The following is a 20,192-nucleotide window of genomic DNA, read 5'->3' as shown; positions in this document are numbered from 1 at the left end:
ATTCAAGAAAGATGCCAAAACTTTGAATTTTTTTATCCAAATTGATATGAATAAAGTATGAAGTTCAAAATAATAGATCTGTAGTTGTCACATTAGAATGAAGACCATGTTATTTGGTGAAAAAAAATTAATGTTTAAATAGAAATGTCATTATAGTCTTCCTTTTATAAATGTTTAGAGATAAATTATAGTTAATATAATGGGCCTGTAGTCACTACTAAGTTTTTTCACCACATGATTTAAAAAGAGACAATTGTATCTTTATATATTGAAGGATATTTACCAGAAGGAAATATTTAAAATAATAGATAAGGTTATTGAATTTGTCCAACTGTTTTTTTTTTCTGTAAGAATAAAATTTTAATGGTTTTTAAAATAAGAAGAATTTTCGTATTAAATTAGACATTTCAAGAGGATTAAGATAAATAGAATCATTAATATGGACATTTTTATCTCATTCATTTAAAATTTCAGATTTGTTAGTTAAAGGAATATTTGTAACACTACTGTTTAGACTGTTTATCGAAGGTTCTTTTTTCTGTGTACAATATGATCCATCATTTATTAATTTGCTGATGGTTTTCATTTTGTTTTTAGAAAGAAAAAAATTAAATTACTTTATTATAAATAACGAGCATTTTTAATAAATTATAGATCCAATAAATTTCTATATTAGATACAAAGTTGTTTAAGTTTTTTTTTTATAAAGTTGTTGAGTATTTTCAATTGAGATGAAAGACCATTGATGATTCAGATTTTGATTTTATTAGTTTTTTTTTTTTAATTTGAGGTTTGAAGTAGGAGCAATTTTACTAGCACAGGTCCACATCATTATCAATGAGTAAACTCTGCCAAACAAATGAAGAATTGTTAAATATATTGAAATTAATGATTTTTTTTTGTATTAAAATTAGTGATTTTTATATAATCCTTAATATTGTCAATAGAATTTTTTTTAATAAAGAAATATGTTCCGATTTGATATTTATGGATTATGGAAAAAATGGTTCAATTACTATTATAATAAAATATGAATTGTAAATATATTTGGATTTTTCATAATTAGAACATAATTTGTTTGTTGACCCTTTGCTTATCAATGAGACTTTCAATTCAGTCATTGTAGACATATTTAATAAGGAATAAAATATCATACTAATTTAATTTATGGCAATTTATAAATTGCACGCCCATAGATGAGATATCACTGTATACCTAATTTTTGTTGAATTAATATCTACCATTTTTATAAAAATAACTACTACCTACATAAACGTCCACTGCTAACAATCAATTTGATGTTAATATTAGGTATCGTAAATATCAAATGAAACAATGTGTATCATTAAAATAATGAAATAAGATAAAATGTGTGTTTATTATTTAAGTATATTTTTGCTGACTAATAATCTCTTTGGTCCTTTGTAACAAAACTATGTATTTAATTTGTTTTGCTATCAAAACATGTATGAATTTCTTTTGTATTTTTCACACTTTTCGGCTCGGTACCAAATTCTAGAACTTCTGTTATGAATTTTTGTTTTAACAATCGACTAACCAAACGCTAGAACACTAAGATTCAAATTTTTCTTGACACAAATAACAAATGAATAACAATACAATTGTTTTTGGAAAGATAGAATACATATACATGTAACACATTTAAGCGTTTTAATATGCAAGTCTTAACCACTAACATTTATAGTAATGAAAAAAACTATAAGTGAATAGTTTGATCATAATTTTATACCATGAAGAGTGACTGCTGGTGTAATCTGATAGTATACCTTTAGTTATGAAAATTTAATTTAGAAGGAGAGTTTCATTTTTTTATGTATATGCAATACATTTTTTTTGGAATTTTAAATTTTTACTAATATTTATAACATTTTTTTTTTGCATATTTGACTTTTTTCATAAATATTCTACACATTTTTAGTAAAGAAAAATTCTTTTTCACTTAAATAGTCTATGAGCCAAAAAAAATATTTTTCAGTAAAATAAAGTATTTAAATATTTAATTGATAATATTTATTTATGGAAAATACTATGTTTCTAATTTATAAATAAGTTCTAATTATTTTTAGTTTTTTTTGTTTAATGTAAATAATTTTCTTTTTGTTCAGTCAAGATTATAATACAAGATGCACTCTAAAACTTAGCTTTAACAAAATTAAACTTTTTTGATATTGGATATCTACCATTAAATATGAAAAGTATTAATTTTTTTAGATAATATTATGTTAAATTTAAAGGAAATATTATTTATTTAATTTTAATACTTGAATGAAATTTTATTAAATTATTATAATTACATAATTACATTACTTATAATAATAAAAATAGATGTGTGCATCGTAATAAATGTATATTGAATATAATATTATTTTGAATATTACCCGAATATTCAATAATTAAATGTTATACCACTTATCAAAAGAAAGTTCTAAATTTTCTATAAAATAATGAATTATTTTTGGAAAGTACACAATTCAAAGATATTATGAAGTAGATATTTTACCTCTATAAATAAAATTTATTTATAAAATTACTGGGGAAAAGACTAAAAAATTTAGGATTATCATGAAACCGAATATTTTCTTTTAAACTTTACATTAAAAAAATATTTGGAATACAAAATAATATTTATGTAACATTTCTTGTGCTTGCATTTTATCCTATATTTCCAGTAAGATTTTAAAAATGAATAATGTTCTTAGATATGGTATTTGGGAAAGTAATTAAAATAAAAATAAAATATTATGAAATGTTACATATTACATAATACAATAATTTAATCAAAACATTAAATAATCTCTTTATTTTTTTTTATATATATGTAGATATATAATACAATGTATGTATTTTAAAATTTAGATTGACAAGTCCTCTAAAAGCATCATCCTTGTTTTTTTCTAGCAAATTAATTTACAACTAAGTCGATATCTATATGTTTGTCTGTATGAACATTTATAATAGAGCTAAGCCATTCAACCTAGGCTCAGTCATGGACCATGGTGATGCGCATGTAATTTTTTAGTCTCCTGAAATTCGAGAATGACCTCTCGGTAGTTGCTGTCGATACTGGGAGCGTATAACGTAAGAGGATTTTGATATTTGGAAAAAATTCTTCACAGTATGGGAGAAATGTAACAGCAGTATGAGGAAATTTGTTTCTATTTTATTCCAATTGGCATTTCAAAGATTTATTTCTGCTTTTAATATTAATTCTGAGCTTGAATGTAAATCTTGGGCATAGAACATTCCAGCTTTTACTATAGCCTCAGAGCTGTATGCATCTTTGTAGATTGGAATGAGCCCTTCAAGTGGAATAATTTTAGAAAATTTATCACTGAATCTAGATTTTAATTCTTCAATAATGTGGTCCATAAAAGGTATAAAAATTGATATTTTAAACCACTGATAACTGTGTACGAACATGGTGCAGGCGAAATCACGGTAAGCCCTACGAACAAGTGTACCTCAAAATGCTACGCCATCACCACGGCCCACGGGAGGCCGTACAAAAAATTATACCTTTCTAATTTTCAATAATTTATAATTAATAATACGCGGGACGGTGGGTGCTTCAGCGCCCTAAGCATCCCCCCTAAATTCGCCCCTGGATGCAAAGGAATTGGGAATTTCGAAAAGGGCTCATATCTGAAAATTAAAATTTTTTAGGAAACACAAAAAAACTGATTGTCTTTTTAATTTTGTTTTTATTGAACCAATTTTTTTTCTCTAAAATTACAGCCTATTATTTAATGTTAAGCTCTTGTAATATATTATTCTTGAAGTGAAACATTATTGGAAAAGTGATTCATTAAGTTTTCTGAAATCTATTTTGGTAAAAATTCGAGATGGGCCCTTTTCAAAATTCCCAATTCTAATATTATGTTAATGAGCCAAATCGTAATAAATAATTTGGAAGATCAAATGTCAAATTCAAGAGAAATCTTGCTATTAGCGCTTGAATAATAAAATTATCCTATTGCTATTGTCGTGCACTATCTCGGCTATATAGTATTATCTATGTATTAAATTGTACGTGTGATAATTTTGTATTACGAGTCAGTCGCGCATCGAAAGTTGTACCGAGCACAGCCAGCGACCATACAACTTCGAGTTAAAATAAAGACATACATCATACTGTAGTCAACGTAAATAATTTTCAATCTTATTTTTATTTAAAGATATGTTTCTATCGATCAAACACTTACCAATCGCACTTTGATCAAACAGTACGCAAAGGTTCCGGTGGTAAATTTATCGTAAAAAAAGGCGGGTAAGTCGTGTATGTCGCTCTGCTGTACAGTAGGTTACAAGTGAGTTACTGTAATGGATGGAATTAAATTTGAATTCAATGATATTATATCATTGTATACGAAAAACGATTCTGAGCGAAGACGGTTTATCTGTCTAGGATATATTATAGATTATTAAAAATTTTTCAAATCTTAGTTTTAAAAAGAAAAATTTTTATGAATTTCTAGTTTGAAATAATTTGCGAATTTTCGTGATTTTTATATATGTTGTCAAAATTCAAACTTTGAATGCTTGTAAAAAAAAAATTGTGACTACGCATTTCTTTTATTTTTCAATTTTTATTGTAAAAATATATTATGAGCCTTGTATTAAATTTTCAAATCTTAGATATAAAAAGAAAATTTTTTATGAATTTCTAGCTTAAAATAATTTCTGTATTTTCGTGATTTTTACATAATATGTTGTCAAAACTCAAACTTTGAATGCTTAAAAAAAAAATTGTGACTATGTATTCCTTTTATTTTGCAACTGCTATTGTAAAAATATGTTAGGAGCCTTGTATTCAATTTTCAAATCTTAGAATTAAAAAGGAAAACTTTTATGAATTTCTATCTAAGATAATTTGAATATTGCCGTAATTTTTACGTATTTAGTCAAAACTTGAACTTTAAATGCTTATAAAAAAAAAATTGTGACTATATATTTCTTTTATTTTTCAATTGCTATTGTAAAAATATATAATGAGCCTTGTATTAAATTTTCAAATCTTAGATATAAAAGGAACATTTTTTATGAATTTCTAGCATAAAATAATTTACGAATTTTCGTGATTTTTACATAATATGTTGTAAAAATTCAAACTTTAAATGCTTATAAAAAAAAATTGTGCCTACGAATTTTTAATATTTTTTAACTTCTATTGTTACAATGTGTTAGAAGCCTTGTATTAAATTTTCAAGCTTTTCTACCAAACAAATAAATTTTTATCGATATTTATAGAAAAAAAAACTAATAAAGTTGAAAAATTAAAATGTAAGTAAACAGCTCAAAACAAATCTAAATATTTTGAAAATTTTATCAAATATATAACATGCCTATATAAACATTCAGTCGAAATTTCAAGTATCTGTGGTAATTTGTTTTAGAGTTACACCAAAATAAGGAAATTGCTAAAAGTGAAAATCCAATGTTGTAAAAATTTAAAATTCAAATGCTCATAAAAATTTAATTTGAATTTCAGGTGGAATTTTTATTTGTGATAAAGATTGAAAAACTTGTAAGGAATTTTGTATTAAATTTTTAAATCTTAGATTTAAAAAGAAAATTTTTTATGAATTTCGAGCTTAAAATAATTTGTGAATTTTCGTGATTTTTACGTATTTTGTCAAAATTCAAACTTTGAATGCTTATAAAAAAAATTGTGACTATGAATTTCTTTTATTTTTCAACTGCTATTGTAACAATATGTTAAGAGCCTTGTATTAAATTTTCAAGCTTTTCTGCCTAACAAATAAATTTTTATCGATATTAATTTAAAAAAAACTAATAATGATCGAAAATTTGAAATGCCTTTGAATAGTTCAACTTAAGTCGAAAATTTTTGAAAATTGCATGGTGGATATAATATACTTATATAAACATTAGGTAAAAATTTCATGTATCTATGGTCATTTGTTTTAAAGTTACATAAAAACCAAAATCGATTTTGTCGAAAAATGAGTGTGCGTAAAATTTCCCGTTTTTCCCTTAATTTTTAGTTTGTTTTTCTCAATTATTTAAAAAAGTATTAAGAATTTTTTACTTTTGACCCCCCAAAGTACCAACTAGATTCACTTTCTGATCGAACGAGGTACTGAAGTCAAAAATCGAAGCATTTTTACTGCCCCAAAACGTGATGACAGACACAAAAAAAAAAAAAAAAAAAAACACACATCATGGTAAAATCAATACATTCATCGCTCCGCTCAGAATCTAATATCGGTTGTAGTCAATTTGCACCAAAATTGACCCAAAATATTTACAACATGTGTAATTTGCACAATTTTTTAAAAATGCGTTTGTAATTTGCACCAAAATAAAGATATGTAATTTTCACCATCCTCAGGTAGTAAGAAATAGGAATTGTAATTTGTACCAAAATTAAAACCGATTATTTTTTCGATAGTACAAACTTATAAGTTTTTATATCCTAATATAAATTTAGCTTAGTTTTTATCTATAAAATAGCTGAGCTTATACACATATTGTCATATTGATGAAAATACTAAGTTTATATAAAATTGCATACAGGGGCGTATTTATGGGGGGGGGGCTGAGGGGGCTTCAGCCCCCCCCCCCCCCCCGAAATCCAGGAATTGTGTATTAAGTCTACTTATTAATTATTATGTTCTATTAGATGTAAAATCGTAAAAGTTCAATATAATTTTATAAAGAATTATTATTAACAACGAACAATTTATTCATATAATGTGTCAATGACGATTTTGATCATAACGATTATATCTTGAGAAAGACTCAAAACGTATTTAAGAAATACAACTTCAGAATCCAGACTAGTGGGACTTGCCCTTTTAGCTATTCATAGAGACATTGACATACCAGATGACATTTTATTAGATAAATTTGCTAACAGTGGCAAAGAAAGAAATTTAAATTTGATTTGATTTGTTATATGAATATCGTATTATTATTATTATTATTATTATATATTATTTCATTATTAATTTTTTGAAAACATTAAAAATCATGACAAAAATTAAAATTGTGTATTAATTTTCTAACTCTTATTTTTAATAGGCTGAATTGGGGAATTTCAGTTGCAGAAAATACCACAGCCCCCCCCCCCCCCCCAAAAAAAATATCTAAATACGCCCCTGATTGCATAATTATGAATATAAAAAAAAGAGGGCCAATTAAAAAAATTATTTGTTATCAAATCGTATTATTATTATTATTAAAATTATTATTGTCATTCGCATCAATCTAGTCTTGACGTCTACGAAGATACCGAGGAAAAATCGAATATTCGATAATCGAATAGATAAATAATAATTTTAGTGCAAATTACAAATTCTATTTTTGACTACCTGAGGGTGGTGCAAATTACATACCCTTATTTTGGTGCAAATTACAAACTCCCAAAATACCATTTAAAATTGAATTAAATAAAGAGATTGTCAACTCTTACTCTACTGCTCTACGACGGCTTTTTTCTTTGGAAAAACGATTTAAATTCAGATCTACATAAAACTCGAGTACCTATATTAAATCATATAGAAGTCGTGAAAAACGAAGATGACAAAAATGGCGTAAAGGACTATTTTTTACCGCATCACGCTGTAACAAATACAAATAGTAACACTGGTAGGCGGCAAAAATGGCCATGGAAAAAAACCCAAACTGAAAAATACACCCCGGAAAAAAACCCACGGAAAAAAGCTCAAGAAAATAAAAGTGCAATCATTGTAAATTGTAATATTTTATAAAATGTGGTTGATTGATAATTATACAATGGATTTACAATCATATAATATTTTTATTTCTGTAATAGAATAATACATTTTTAACAGAACATAAGAACAAAAATTAAAAATACAAAATATTCACGCTTCTGGACTTGTGGTAACATAATAATATAGATTGTATTGTTAACTATCACACGTACAAATCTAGTGTTGAATTAACAACAAAACATTTATTAAGGGTTAATTAATAATCATTTACTTGGATTAATTTAACTCATTTATTAATAAAATTATTAGAATCAATATTTAATACAAAATTATTTTGACATTATAGCTATTTTAAATATAACTTATTTAGGTTGAACTATAAATTAACTATAATTTATCTTTAGCTACCCAAATCACATGATTTACTTGTAAATTAACTTAACTGTACAATAGTGATAATTAACTATAAAAAGCTAAGGTAAAACAATTGATATAATGTATGCGAAGGGTGGGCACCCTGGCTCCTTCCCCCCCCCCCCCCAACCGGTGTATACGTTTGTAGTGTGTAGTGTAGGCACTATAGGCGCAACTAGGGGAGTGCTTTAATTTAGCACTGCCAGATCAAAAACACAAAAAATGGAAAAATTATATGAAAAAGTTTTTTTTTTTTACGTAAGGGTTGTTTAAATATTGAAAGATATGTTGTTAATAAAATTACTTCTTCAGAAATATTGGAAATATATTTCAATTCCACTAATAAAAGAAAAATAGTATAAGACAGTGTAAAATAGTATATTATTATATATTATGTAAACATAGTATTACAGTGGCGGTCAAATGATTTTGTCATGGGGGGATGTGGGATTTTGAACTCTAGAATTTATATAATAATAATATACGCTCATTAGTCATAAGCGTTATTTTGAGAAAAAATTAAAACAAAATGTAATACATTAACATTATAATACAATATACATAGATGTAATCGTTATAAATATTAAAGAAAATTAATAATTACGTACAATCATGTTTTTCGTATGATTTTATTAACGGGGACTTTTTTTCCGGCATTCGTTTTTATAATGCATTTAAGATCGGTTATAGTAATTATAAAATTGAAGCATGGTACTTGGGGTGTGGGAGCGTAGCCCCCACGGGTCTGTTTCATCTACATATTTTAGCACCCCCAGTGTTTGGCCTCTAGTTGCGCCTATGGTAGGCAGTAGTCAGCTAGCACTCGACGACTCGACGAGTACTGAGTAGCCAACTGGTAGTAGTGATCTGTGTGTACTGAAGTCCTATGTGTTATGTGCGGACCTATTTTTTTTTTTTTTTTTTATAGTAAATTGTAATGTTTACTTTATTCTACGCTGTCGTTGTATCGTTACTGTATTTTCTTTTGTGTTAATTAAACTAGTTCTGTGTATAATAACCAGTTGTACCTGATTTAATGAAAATTCCTGACACAAATACAAATACCTATCATGAATAATTATAAATTTAATTGTTTGCATATTTGACATTTTTTCATGCATATTTTACAATTGTTTGGTAAGGAAAAATATAAAAATATAATGTTGGTAAACTAATTATATTTCACCAAAATATGAATTAAACATAACATAAGAAAATATGTTATAAAAAAATAAATAAAAAATGTTATAAACATATAAGAAAATATAGTTTTCCTAATTTATAGAAATTTTAAATTCCAATTGTCATTAGTTTTTTGTATAAACGTCAATACTATTTTTTCGTTCAGTCTTAAAGGTTGAAAATGTAATACAGGATTTTCGATAACATAAAACTTAAAAAAAAAAGTACAGTAATAACCTTACACTTTGGGAACAATCGATTTGAATTCCAAGTGACAAGTTATAGACATATTATTATCTTTTAATTCGTGGTTGTAGATTATCATCGTGAGAACACCATGAGATAACGTCAACAACATTATCATGTTTGCGTGAATGCGAAACGATATGTGATAACAAAATAACGCTCATCCAGCGAGAATCGGCAATAGGTATTTGCCGCTACGAACGAGTGCAACTGTTAAGTCCCGAATGAACGACGTCGTATACGATAAATATTCATTATTCAATGACGTTTTATTATTTTAAGAATAGGGCCACGAAGAAATCCTTCAGAACATAATGTTTCGTGATCACCGGACGTTGTGGGTGGACATGCAACCGCCGTAACCGTATATGAATCGGCGGATACAGAGAAAATGGTGAGAAAAACGTCTGCTTGGTGGTCTTGGGTGACATAGGCCGGAGCCCAAGGATGCAGTATCACGCCCAGTCTTTGATCCGCCTAGGGTTCGACGTTTATATCGTCGGATACACAGACAGCCCCGTGCTTGACGACTTGAAGGAGAATGCCACAATTATCAGTGTCCGAAAACCGTTTCCTTTATCGTTCTAGTTCAAAATCTTCCTGTGATTCCAACACTCGAGGTTTGTTGGTTTTATTGTAGCTCACCAATTAAAAATTTATAATTGACTGGCATAGGTAATTATGCATACTCATTTGACTTTAGGTTACAATACACCCCTGGTAAATCTATCCATATTCTACAAACACTTTTTTAGGAAACTATTTGATTTTAATCTATGTGTTACCAAAGCAATGAAAAAAGACATGCATACAAATTGGGATATTAAGTAAGTTTTTAGTTTCTTATCAGCTAAAATATTTTTACCCCTTTGAGTTTGTCAAGAAAATATCCATGTTGTGTATCTATTTCAGAGCCACTATACCCTGTATGATCGTCCGGGACCATAGTTTAAAACAATTACATTAACTGAAAAACATGATTTACTAAAAAAAATTAAATTTAAATGATTTCACTGAGGTATCAGAAATTGGAAAAGTTCGATTAAAATCTAACCAGCCTGCTTGTGTCCAGTACTAGCTGGACCCTAGACAAAGATTTTTTAATTCTTTTGAAAGCTTTACAAAGTATATACACAATTATCCATGGTTGTAATATAGAGGTTATTGTATATCAACAAAGATAGTTATCATCAGATACAAAATGGCTGCATTAAGGGGTATCACAAATTAAAAAATATTATAATATTTTTCTTTTCTTAAAATTCAGTGGCTGGCATAAAAATTACCACGCAAATATATTTTATAATTATAGGCACCCTTTACTCTGCCATTTTTGTATTTTTATCATCAAATATTTTATTGAGATGTGTTATATCTATAGATACTTAGGCGCCCGCAGACATTTTTCTAGGAGGGGGCAATGTTAGGATTTGAGGATAAATATTATAATTTTACTAGGTGTTTTAAAATAATAACCTTTTTTGTTATACTCTTATACAATATATTATATTTTATTATATTACAACTTATTTTATACTTTAAATTTGTTGTATAGTATATAGTAATTTATCTTAAAACATTTAATTTAAAAAAATATTTTGAAAAAGCCAGGGGGGCAAATGCCCCAGTTTGCCCCCCTCCCTGCGGGCGCCTATGAATAGATATGCAATAATATTATATATTTCAACCATGCAATTACCTACCTACTTATTTATGATAGTCAATTGGACAGTTTAAATTTACCCACAAATACAAATTTGTTTATTTAGTTATTGTTCTGTGGATATGGTTCTGGGTATCTGTTGAGACTTAAATTTTATTACTGTACCTTTAAATATCTATTTAGTTCAAGAAATAACTAGGTCACCACAATATATTAACCAAAATTATTGTTTCAGAATATGACGAAAGTGATGATATCTACCTAAAACTCGTTTGTGTGATCACTGGACAAGACCTACTAAGTGTCACTATTAAAAAATGATTTTAAAATTAAAATTCAAAAAGGTTTCAATCATTACACCTTGGCTCGAGAATAACGACTATCCACTTCTTTTAGGTAAAACTGTTAATAGATTATTTTTTGTGTAATATATTTCTTGAATAATTCCAGCGTGTGCTGATCTTGGTGTTTGTATAAGTGTCTAATAGAGGTTTACTCTTGCCGATGAAATCATCAATATGTTTGGCGTTGGTATACCTGTCTGTGCATATGATTTTGCTTGGTAATAATGATTACATTAATAGAAAATTCTATTTTTATCATAATAAATGTAATAATTTTTTTAATTTTTAATAATTTAACAAATGTTTATTTGTTTTAGCTTAGATGAATTGGTTCAACACGATGGAAATGGTCTTGTATACACCGATGAAAATGAGCTTGCATTGCAAATTATGGCATGGTTTAAAAACATCCCTTTGCAGACTTTTGAAAAACAGAATAGATTTTGCAAAGAAATTGATAAGTTTCGAGCAGTCGATTGGCAACTAACTGGATGAATAACACGTATCCAATTTTTTCAAACATAGATGATTAGCTACCATTTTTATAGATATTTAAGTTTAAAAATTTTAATACATTTTAATTAGTATATATTATAATGTTATGTTGTTGGGATAATCGACTTCCATTTCATAATATATTTTTTTAAATTTTAACTACTTCCCAAATACCATATCTAAGGGCCGTTATTACAATCGACCGCTAAACCTTCCACTAGCTTAGCGAGCACATTTAGCGGCTAGATTTTAAAATTTCGTTATTACAATGTTTCGCTATGCTAAATGCTACCTCTAACTATGAGTTAGCGGACACATATTTTAGTGGCAGGTTTTGGTGTTTGATAAGGTATTTAGCGGGAAGAATGTCATAGATTATTATTTCTTATCAATTTATTATTCAGACTTTTTTACGTTTTTAATAATATTTTAATTAGGTATAAAGCTTTTTATTTATATCTTTTTCTTGAAAAATGAATAATATTCATAATATTATTGAATGTATTGATGATGTTAATAATATTGGACGTAGAAGACCTCAAGTGTATAAAGATGGTGACCAAGTATTCCAATCGTGTTGATAACTAGTTGTAGGTATTTGAGGAATAATCACATCATCCTCTTCACTCTCCTTGTTCTCAACTGTAACCAACTTCTATAAATAACAATTTCTATATAATTAGTCAGTATTAAGATATTATTATTATACAGATATACTACATTATTCAACTGTCCAGTTTCTTTAAAGCATGTATTTACATTATGTAATTGACTATCTTCAATCATATTTGGGCTATGCATCATATTTTCTAGTACTACCACCTCCATGCCGGTTATATCAATATCTTCTGAATTATTTGGAACTAGTTCTGATGAATATAAAAAAAAAATTTACAAACAACATTAGATTACAAAATGTACGATCAAAATAAATTAAATTTTTAACTTAAATTTACTTATATTGTCAGAGTCAAAGCCACTGTCTAACCCAATAGCTGAAACACCTAGTAACTCAACAATTTCTTTATAATATTTCATTGGTTTAAACTGTTTAGCTGTACCTCCACCAGTCATGTACATTTCTTATTTCTCCAATGCTAAACGTTGCTTAATGTCTCTCTTCAATTTTTCCCATTTGCTTTTAATTGACTTTGTACCTCTTTGTACACCTAATTTATGGTACATAAATAAAAAATTGATTATGTATTTGTTAATATTTTTAACAAGTACATAGTACAAGTTTTTCTAATCCAGTGATAAATTATAATATATTAATATGCTGTGTTATTATTATTGGTAACATGCCTAAGAATTTTGGTTTTGAATATTTTTTACAAAAGCTTTTATTTTTGACAAAAATAATTTCAGCTTAACTAATGCTAGGCATGTGCATGATTTTGGGTGCAGGTCGATTACAGCAGATTATATTCTTATTAGGTTAGGTTAAGAAGCCAGTACATAATAAAATGTCCAATAAAATACCAATTTTACTTTATAATAAAATGCTTACCCGATGATGATAATAATAATATATCTAAAATAATAATTTAAAAATGTCATTATGTATTATATTCCTTTGTGCTCACATTTATTGTATACTATTCATATAGGTACTTACCCGTAGATACTACCAATGATTTATCAATTTTCTCCCACACTTCTTTTTTTTTTCCACATATCAGCATCTGTCTCTTTATTTTCTACTATATAACCATTTTCTAGTATAAGTTGAACTAAAATTTCTTCTTCGCAAGAAGAGAAATTCACCTGCCTATCTCTTTTTGTGTTAATCATTTTACAAAATATAGATAACTAATAACAGTAAAATCCCAACGGTAAAAAAGACAAAACGGTAATGTAAACATAAAATAAATGAACATGTAAAATTCAGATATTATAAAAAAAATAGCATCAGTTTTCAGTGTTATCAAAATATAATATGTTCCATTATCAGTTATTGCACAACAGCTGGTTTCAGTAGCCAATGAAAATCGTTGTTATGTTTGAGATTAATTAACTGACGGATACTTACTAGCGGTGACATTGTAATAATGGTTTAATCTAAACTTGCCACTAAAGTCCCCGCTACGCTAAACTGCACGCTAGCTTAACTGACAGATAATTATAATTTAGCAAGACATTGTAATAACGGCCCTAAGAACATTATTCATTTTTAAAATCTTACTGGAAATATAGGATAAAATGCAAGCACAAGAAATGTTACATAAATATTATTTTGTATTCCAAATATTTTTTTAATGTAAAGTTTAAAAGAAAATATTCGGTTTCATGATAATCCTAAATTTTTTAGTCTTTTCCCCAGTAATTTTATAAATAAATTTTATTTATAGAGGTAAAATATCTACTTCATAATATCTTTGAATTGTGTACTTTCCAAAAATAATTCATTATTTTATAGAAAATTTAGAACTTTCTTTTGATAAGTGGTATAACATTTAATTATTGAATATTCGGGTAATATTCAAAATAATATTATATTCAATATACATTTATTACGATGCACACATCTATTTTTTTTATTATAAGTAATGTTATTATAAAAATTTAATAAAATTTAATTTAAGTATTAAAATTAAATAAATAATATTTTGTTTAAATTTTAATTTAACATAATATTATCTAGAGAAATTAATACTTTTCATGTGTCTTGATATTTTTTAACTGTTTAATTTAAAACTCATAAGGAACCTTGTATTAAAGTATTAAAATTTTAAAGTTTTTAACCAAACTAATAAAATTGTATTGATATTTATTTAAATAAATTTTTAAAAAATTGGAAGTTTGGATCGTCAAAATATTTTGAACATTTTGTTTAGAAATTTATGTACCAAATATTTCTTTTCGTTATCAAATAAAATGTATATTTTATAGAATTCATTATTTAATGGTAAATATCCAAAATCAAAAAAGTTTAATTTTATTAAAGCTAAGTTTTAGAGTGCATCTTGTATTATAATCTTGACTGAACAAAAAGAAAATTATTTACCTTTATACAAAAAAAACTAAAAATAATTAGAACTTATTTATAGATTAGAAACATAATATTTTCCATAAATAAATATTATCAATTAAATATTTAAATACTTTATTTTACTGAAAAATATTTTTTTGGCTCATTGACTATTTAAGTGAAAAAGAATTCATCTTTACTAAAAATGTGTAGAATATTTATGAAAAAAGTCTAATAGGCAAAAAAAATCAGGTGACAAAAAACTAAGTAGTTACTACAGACCCATTACATTAACTTTAATTATATCTAAACATTTATAAAAGGAAGACTAATGACATTTCTATTAAAATATTCATTTTTTTCACCAAATAAATATGGTATTCATTCTAATATGACAACTACAGATCCATTATTTTGAACTTCATACTTAATTCATATCAATTTGGATAAAAAAATTCTAAGTTTTGGGCATCTTTCTTGAATTACAAAAAGCGTTCAACAATGTGAATCACAATGAGTATCTGCTCAGAATCGTATTTCATATAGGTACAATGATGTTATATCATTGAATTCAAATTTAATACCATCCATCATGGTAACTCTTTAGTAAACACTGTATAGCAGAGCGATATCCATTTACTCGGTTTTTAAACAATTTATTTTACCAAAATTAAAATAATTGTAATAAACTGGAGACAAATAACTAATATTCAATAAATATTTTATAATTAAATATTTCACAAAAATTACAGGATAAAAAAAAATCACAAAAGAATATTATTCACAACCTTGTAATTTATTAATATAGTAAAAATTATTGAATGATTTAAATAATATTATTGATAAAATTCAAATGATTATTATGAATTGAAATCAGACAAATATTAAAATAATATTTTTTACTTATGGTGTACTTACAATAATAATTAAAGAATAAAGAACAGATTTTATTAAAATAATATATTTAACTAAACAGGTTAAAAATCATATTTTAATTTATAAACTAACACCAATCAGCTTTTAGAAGTAAAGCAAATTAATAAAATTATATAATAATAAGATATCATATACATGATTAAGGCTATATTGTCTATTATATATGTATAGCTTATTTACAATAGTATTATCATACAAACAAGTTACAAGTACAAACTTAAAATAATAATTTCATTCACAGTGCTGTGTTTGTAACAATACATTTTGTATATTTTTATTATCCCCTGGTGAAAGACAAACAATAATTACATTTATTTTTATTTTTTTTATTTTAAGTAGAGCACAGATTTACATACACAGTTCTATTTTACAGAATTATTATTTTTAATATAATGAGACAAACATATATAGACTTATAACTATAATATGGAAAAATCATAAATTTTTTTTTGATACATCCATTTAAAAATTATTTATGAATATGGTACAAATAGTGTATGTAATATACGAGACAAAAATAAAATTAATATTATTGATTAAAAACACACAAATACTGTATGATTAATAATTAATAATTAAGTTATTAATGACGATTACATGTTCTTAAACTACTTAAAATAAATACTGATGATTAAAATCACATACATCATATAGGTAATACAATTAACATTTAACTATTTACAGGATAAAGAACAAAGAATATAATTAATTCAACTAAATAAGTTAAAATCATATTTTATTTATTAATTGTTACCAATCAGCTTAGTATAGCAACATAATAAAATTATATAATTATGAGACTTAATATATACGATAAAGGCTATATTACCTATAATATATATATAAGACTTGTTAACAATAATATTATAATATAAACAAGTACAAAGAAAAAATAATAGTTTAGTTTAATGTTCAGTGTTTGTATTGTATATAGTATTTAATCCTAGAAGTATGTAAACATACCTGCACAGTAATATTCAGACATACTTACATTAAATTATAATATGTAATAGACTAATAACTATAATATGGAAAAATCATAATTAATAAATAAACATATTGTTTAGTATGTTTATGTTATCAACTGGTGGTGAATAAACTTTTACGTTTACTTTAGTTTTGTTTCTTATAAGTGATTTCAAGGAACTTTTAACTTGATGCCTATATTTTGGGTGTGATAAATATTTTTCGAGTTTTATGTGTTTTTTTGATATTCTTTTGATAATACGTTCAGCTCTTTTACCAAAACAGCATACTTGTATAACTTTTGATTCATCATGTTGGTACAAAAAATACATTATGAAAAAAAATGTTAGATGTACAATACTAGAGCATTCAGGACAATTATAGACAACATTAGAAGATTCAATAGTTTCCACGAGGAAACCTTTTTGAACAAATGCTGAGCATTTTATGCAGTATCCACTTACAATTTCATTGTCATAAAATAGGTTTGGCTCACTATAAATAAGTCTGCAATTGTTTATAACCCGTACAGTATTTGTTTCGATATTAAATTGAAATTGAAAAACGTTTGACTGATGAGTTTCTATGTTAAATAAGTTTGGTTGAATTTTAAAGAAACTAAATGAATCAAAAGAGGAGGCGTTTGGTGAGGTTTTCATTATTTTTCTACTTGGATCCTGAATACTATGTTTTAAAACCAATTGAAGATCAGTTGATAATTTTTTGAATTTACAGTGACAAACTTCTGGTTTTAATTCATCTGATATTGGAAAATTTCTTGTAGGTGGTCTAAGAGAATTGTTACAACCAATTCCCATTGGAATAGTTTTTATATTTTCACTATAACCATTAACAAAGAGTAAAAATATTCCTGTATCTTTTACATTTTTCACTTTTACGTTATTTAAACATATTTGTTGATTAAGTGACAATGAAGTAAAATCATTACTTGGAGTTATAACTAATATGTCAACAGTCTCTGAAAAAAAATTAAATTTCAACAAAGATGCTGTTTGATTGTCTTCAGCACTAAAAAAATTAGAATATTTGAGAGTTTTTATCATCGATTTATCACAACTTAGTAATGTCAAAGCCATAAACACTTCACCACATTTTATAATATTTTGTATTTTCCCAAAAATCGAAAAATCACCAGAACCAGTTAATAGGGAAAGATTTTTTACAATTATTGGAATTGATGCTAATGAATTATTAGATTTAAATAAGATGACTGAAGTGTTGTGTTGTGGTTCAACTAAAACGGTTAATAAGTTAGGATTGGAAGCAGTAAACTGTTTGATTACAACTCCGTTTAATATAAATATTCTATCATTTTCATATAAATTATCTATTATTGAACTGAAATATTCATCGTTTTCATTTTTGATGTTTGTACAACTTACTAGATACATTTTATTGTTTTTTTTTAATAATGTTTTTGATGAGTTTGTTTTTTGAATTTGTAGTGGAGTTAGGATTGCTTTGATCAAAATTTGATCCTTACCATCTATAGTGTTTGTGTTATATGTTCAGATATTATTTTTACATAATTCAAAAGCGTTGCTTGATTCATCCATATTATCCAATAATATTGCATCAATATCTTCTCCATTTTGTATTGAATATGTTTTCATTTCTACCCACATTTTGTTAATCTGTAAAAGTAGATGTATATAATATTAATTGTTTAAAGATAAAAATCTACATTTTTATTACCTAACTATTTATTATGCATATTGTACCATACCAATACAACACCATTATCTACAATGTAATTCAGTTTATAGGTTTTTAATACCCTTATATTATATATATATGTGTGACAAATACTATACAGATGATTGACCTTGTGGTTGGAAAAAACTAAAAAGGGAAATATTAAATAAATAGCTAACAAAAACCGGCGAATTTTATAGTTTGACTTAACTTTAGATTAAAATTTTCAGGTTAAAACTTTATTTATAAGTATATCATCAATTAATTGTTCCAAATTTTACATGAAAGATACTATAGAATGTATTGCTCTGATCACACTTTTATGTTAAGGACTTATTAAGTTAATATCTTTTGTACAATAATAAAAATTGTAATTTTTAACACTATGGAACAAAAGATAATAATAATTTTTAATTAGGTGCCCTAGGTACTGTAAACCCATGTAAAAATGTTTTACATTTATTAATCATTATAAAATCAAAGAAAACTTGGGTGTTACGATTTTTTCGTCCAATCCGTTGCAACAGTCAACCGCCAAATAAATAAATAAATAAATAATAATATATATACCATGATATAATAAGTACCTGTGTTTATCTTTTTAACGACGAAAATTAGCAACAAAATATCTGTAGATTCAGTGATCTTTGACCTGACCGTCATACGAGCATAATCGGACAATCTTCATAAAGTTACGGCATACATTAAGTAACGACTACGATATGGCTAAACTAGCTTTACGTTTAACACGATCGACCACAAGAATACCAAAGCAAAACACGTGAAATTATACAGTACAACACGCAGAACAATGGTGGCTACGAGAATTGTACAATATATACGTTTAGTGATTTACGGACTGAAGTTTATAATCACCATACAGGCTGTATATTTCGCATAACTCAATAGAAAAATGAATACGGTGCTCTCATTGGTCTCTGTCCGAATCAGTTTGACCACGTACGCCAACACGGCAACACCTGACTTGAATATAACTTGGTTAAATCTGTGTGTCGTCTCCCAGCAATGCATAATGTGGGTAATTTATTCTCTTCGTATTTTGTGACATTGTTGTTATGGGAGGATGTTGTCATCGTCGGTTGACTCAACGAAACGTCCCTAACTTCATCCGTCCAACCACTGGCACGGCGAACGCCGCACGTCCTTGTCTCCTTGATCCCTTTCTTTCGTTCGTCACCTCCCTTCACGGCAACGTTCACCTCCACGGCTCCACATTACTATTGTGATTGTTATTCATGAATTGTGTTTTATTGATCGACTTTTCGTCATATTATTTTTCTTCATTTAAAGTTTCTTAAACGAACAGTCGTTATACTTGGTCAGCCTTGATACATACTAAAACGTGTTTTGAACGGAGTTTTGGCTGTTGTGCATAGATACATCTAAACGGCGACTCTTCCTAACCTTTTTTTGCTACTCATTTGAAATTTGCCCCTAATTAAGTAACGAAATACAATATAGATAATTTGCTGGACATATGTACGCTAGAAAACACTCGGTCAAACCTATTCCCCGAT

General features: G+C 26.5%; 1 protein-coding gene and 2 pseudogenes across 14 annotated transcripts; 1 reads left to right on the top strand and 2 right to left on the bottom strand.

Annotated features, from left to right (window-relative positions):
• Positions 1–8,980: 8,980 nt before the first annotated feature.
• LOC107168904 (putative glycosyltransferase ALG1-like) lies at positions 8,981–13,915 on the top strand. Of its 14 annotated transcripts, none has more exons than XM_089216761.1 (6): positions 9,001–9,272; positions 9,635–10,183; positions 10,267–10,390; positions 11,462–11,622; positions 11,705–11,788; positions 11,893–13,915. In XM_089216761.1, exons 4-6 carry the CDS (start codon positions 11,544–11,546, stop codon positions 12,063–12,065), a joined length of 336 nt encoding a protein of 111 aa, XP_089072887.1. In that variant the 5' UTR covers positions 9,001–9,272; positions 9,635–10,183; positions 10,267–10,390; positions 11,462–11,543; the 3' UTR covers positions 12,066–13,915. The 14 variants fall into 14 exon arrangements, with proteins under 14 accessions (XP_089072901.1, XP_089072902.1, XP_089072900.1 ...); XM_089216764.1 differs by having other exon boundaries at positions 9,635–10,238; positions 10,319–10,390; XM_089216767.1 differs by having other exon boundaries at positions 9,030–9,272; positions 11,677–11,788.
• On the bottom strand, positions 12,999–13,859 carry LOC149061244 (uncharacterized; annotated as a pseudogene).
• A 3,100-nt stretch (positions 13,916–17,015) lies between the features above and the next one.
• Positions 17,016–18,584, bottom strand: LOC149061243 (uncharacterized; annotated as a pseudogene).
• Between the last annotated feature and the right edge of the window lie 1,608 nt (positions 18,585–20,192).

Source organism: Diuraphis noxia, unplaced genomic scaffold (genome assembly GCF_037042655.1).
Source record: "Diuraphis noxia isolate RWA-SAM2 unplaced genomic scaffold, SU_Dnox_SAM2 contig0001, whole genome shotgun sequence".
NCBI classification, from domain to species: Eukaryota; Metazoa; Arthropoda; class Insecta; order Hemiptera; family Aphididae; genus Diuraphis; species Diuraphis noxia.
Note: the sequence above shows the minus strand (reverse complement) of the source record. Positions and strands in the feature narration are given on the sequence as shown.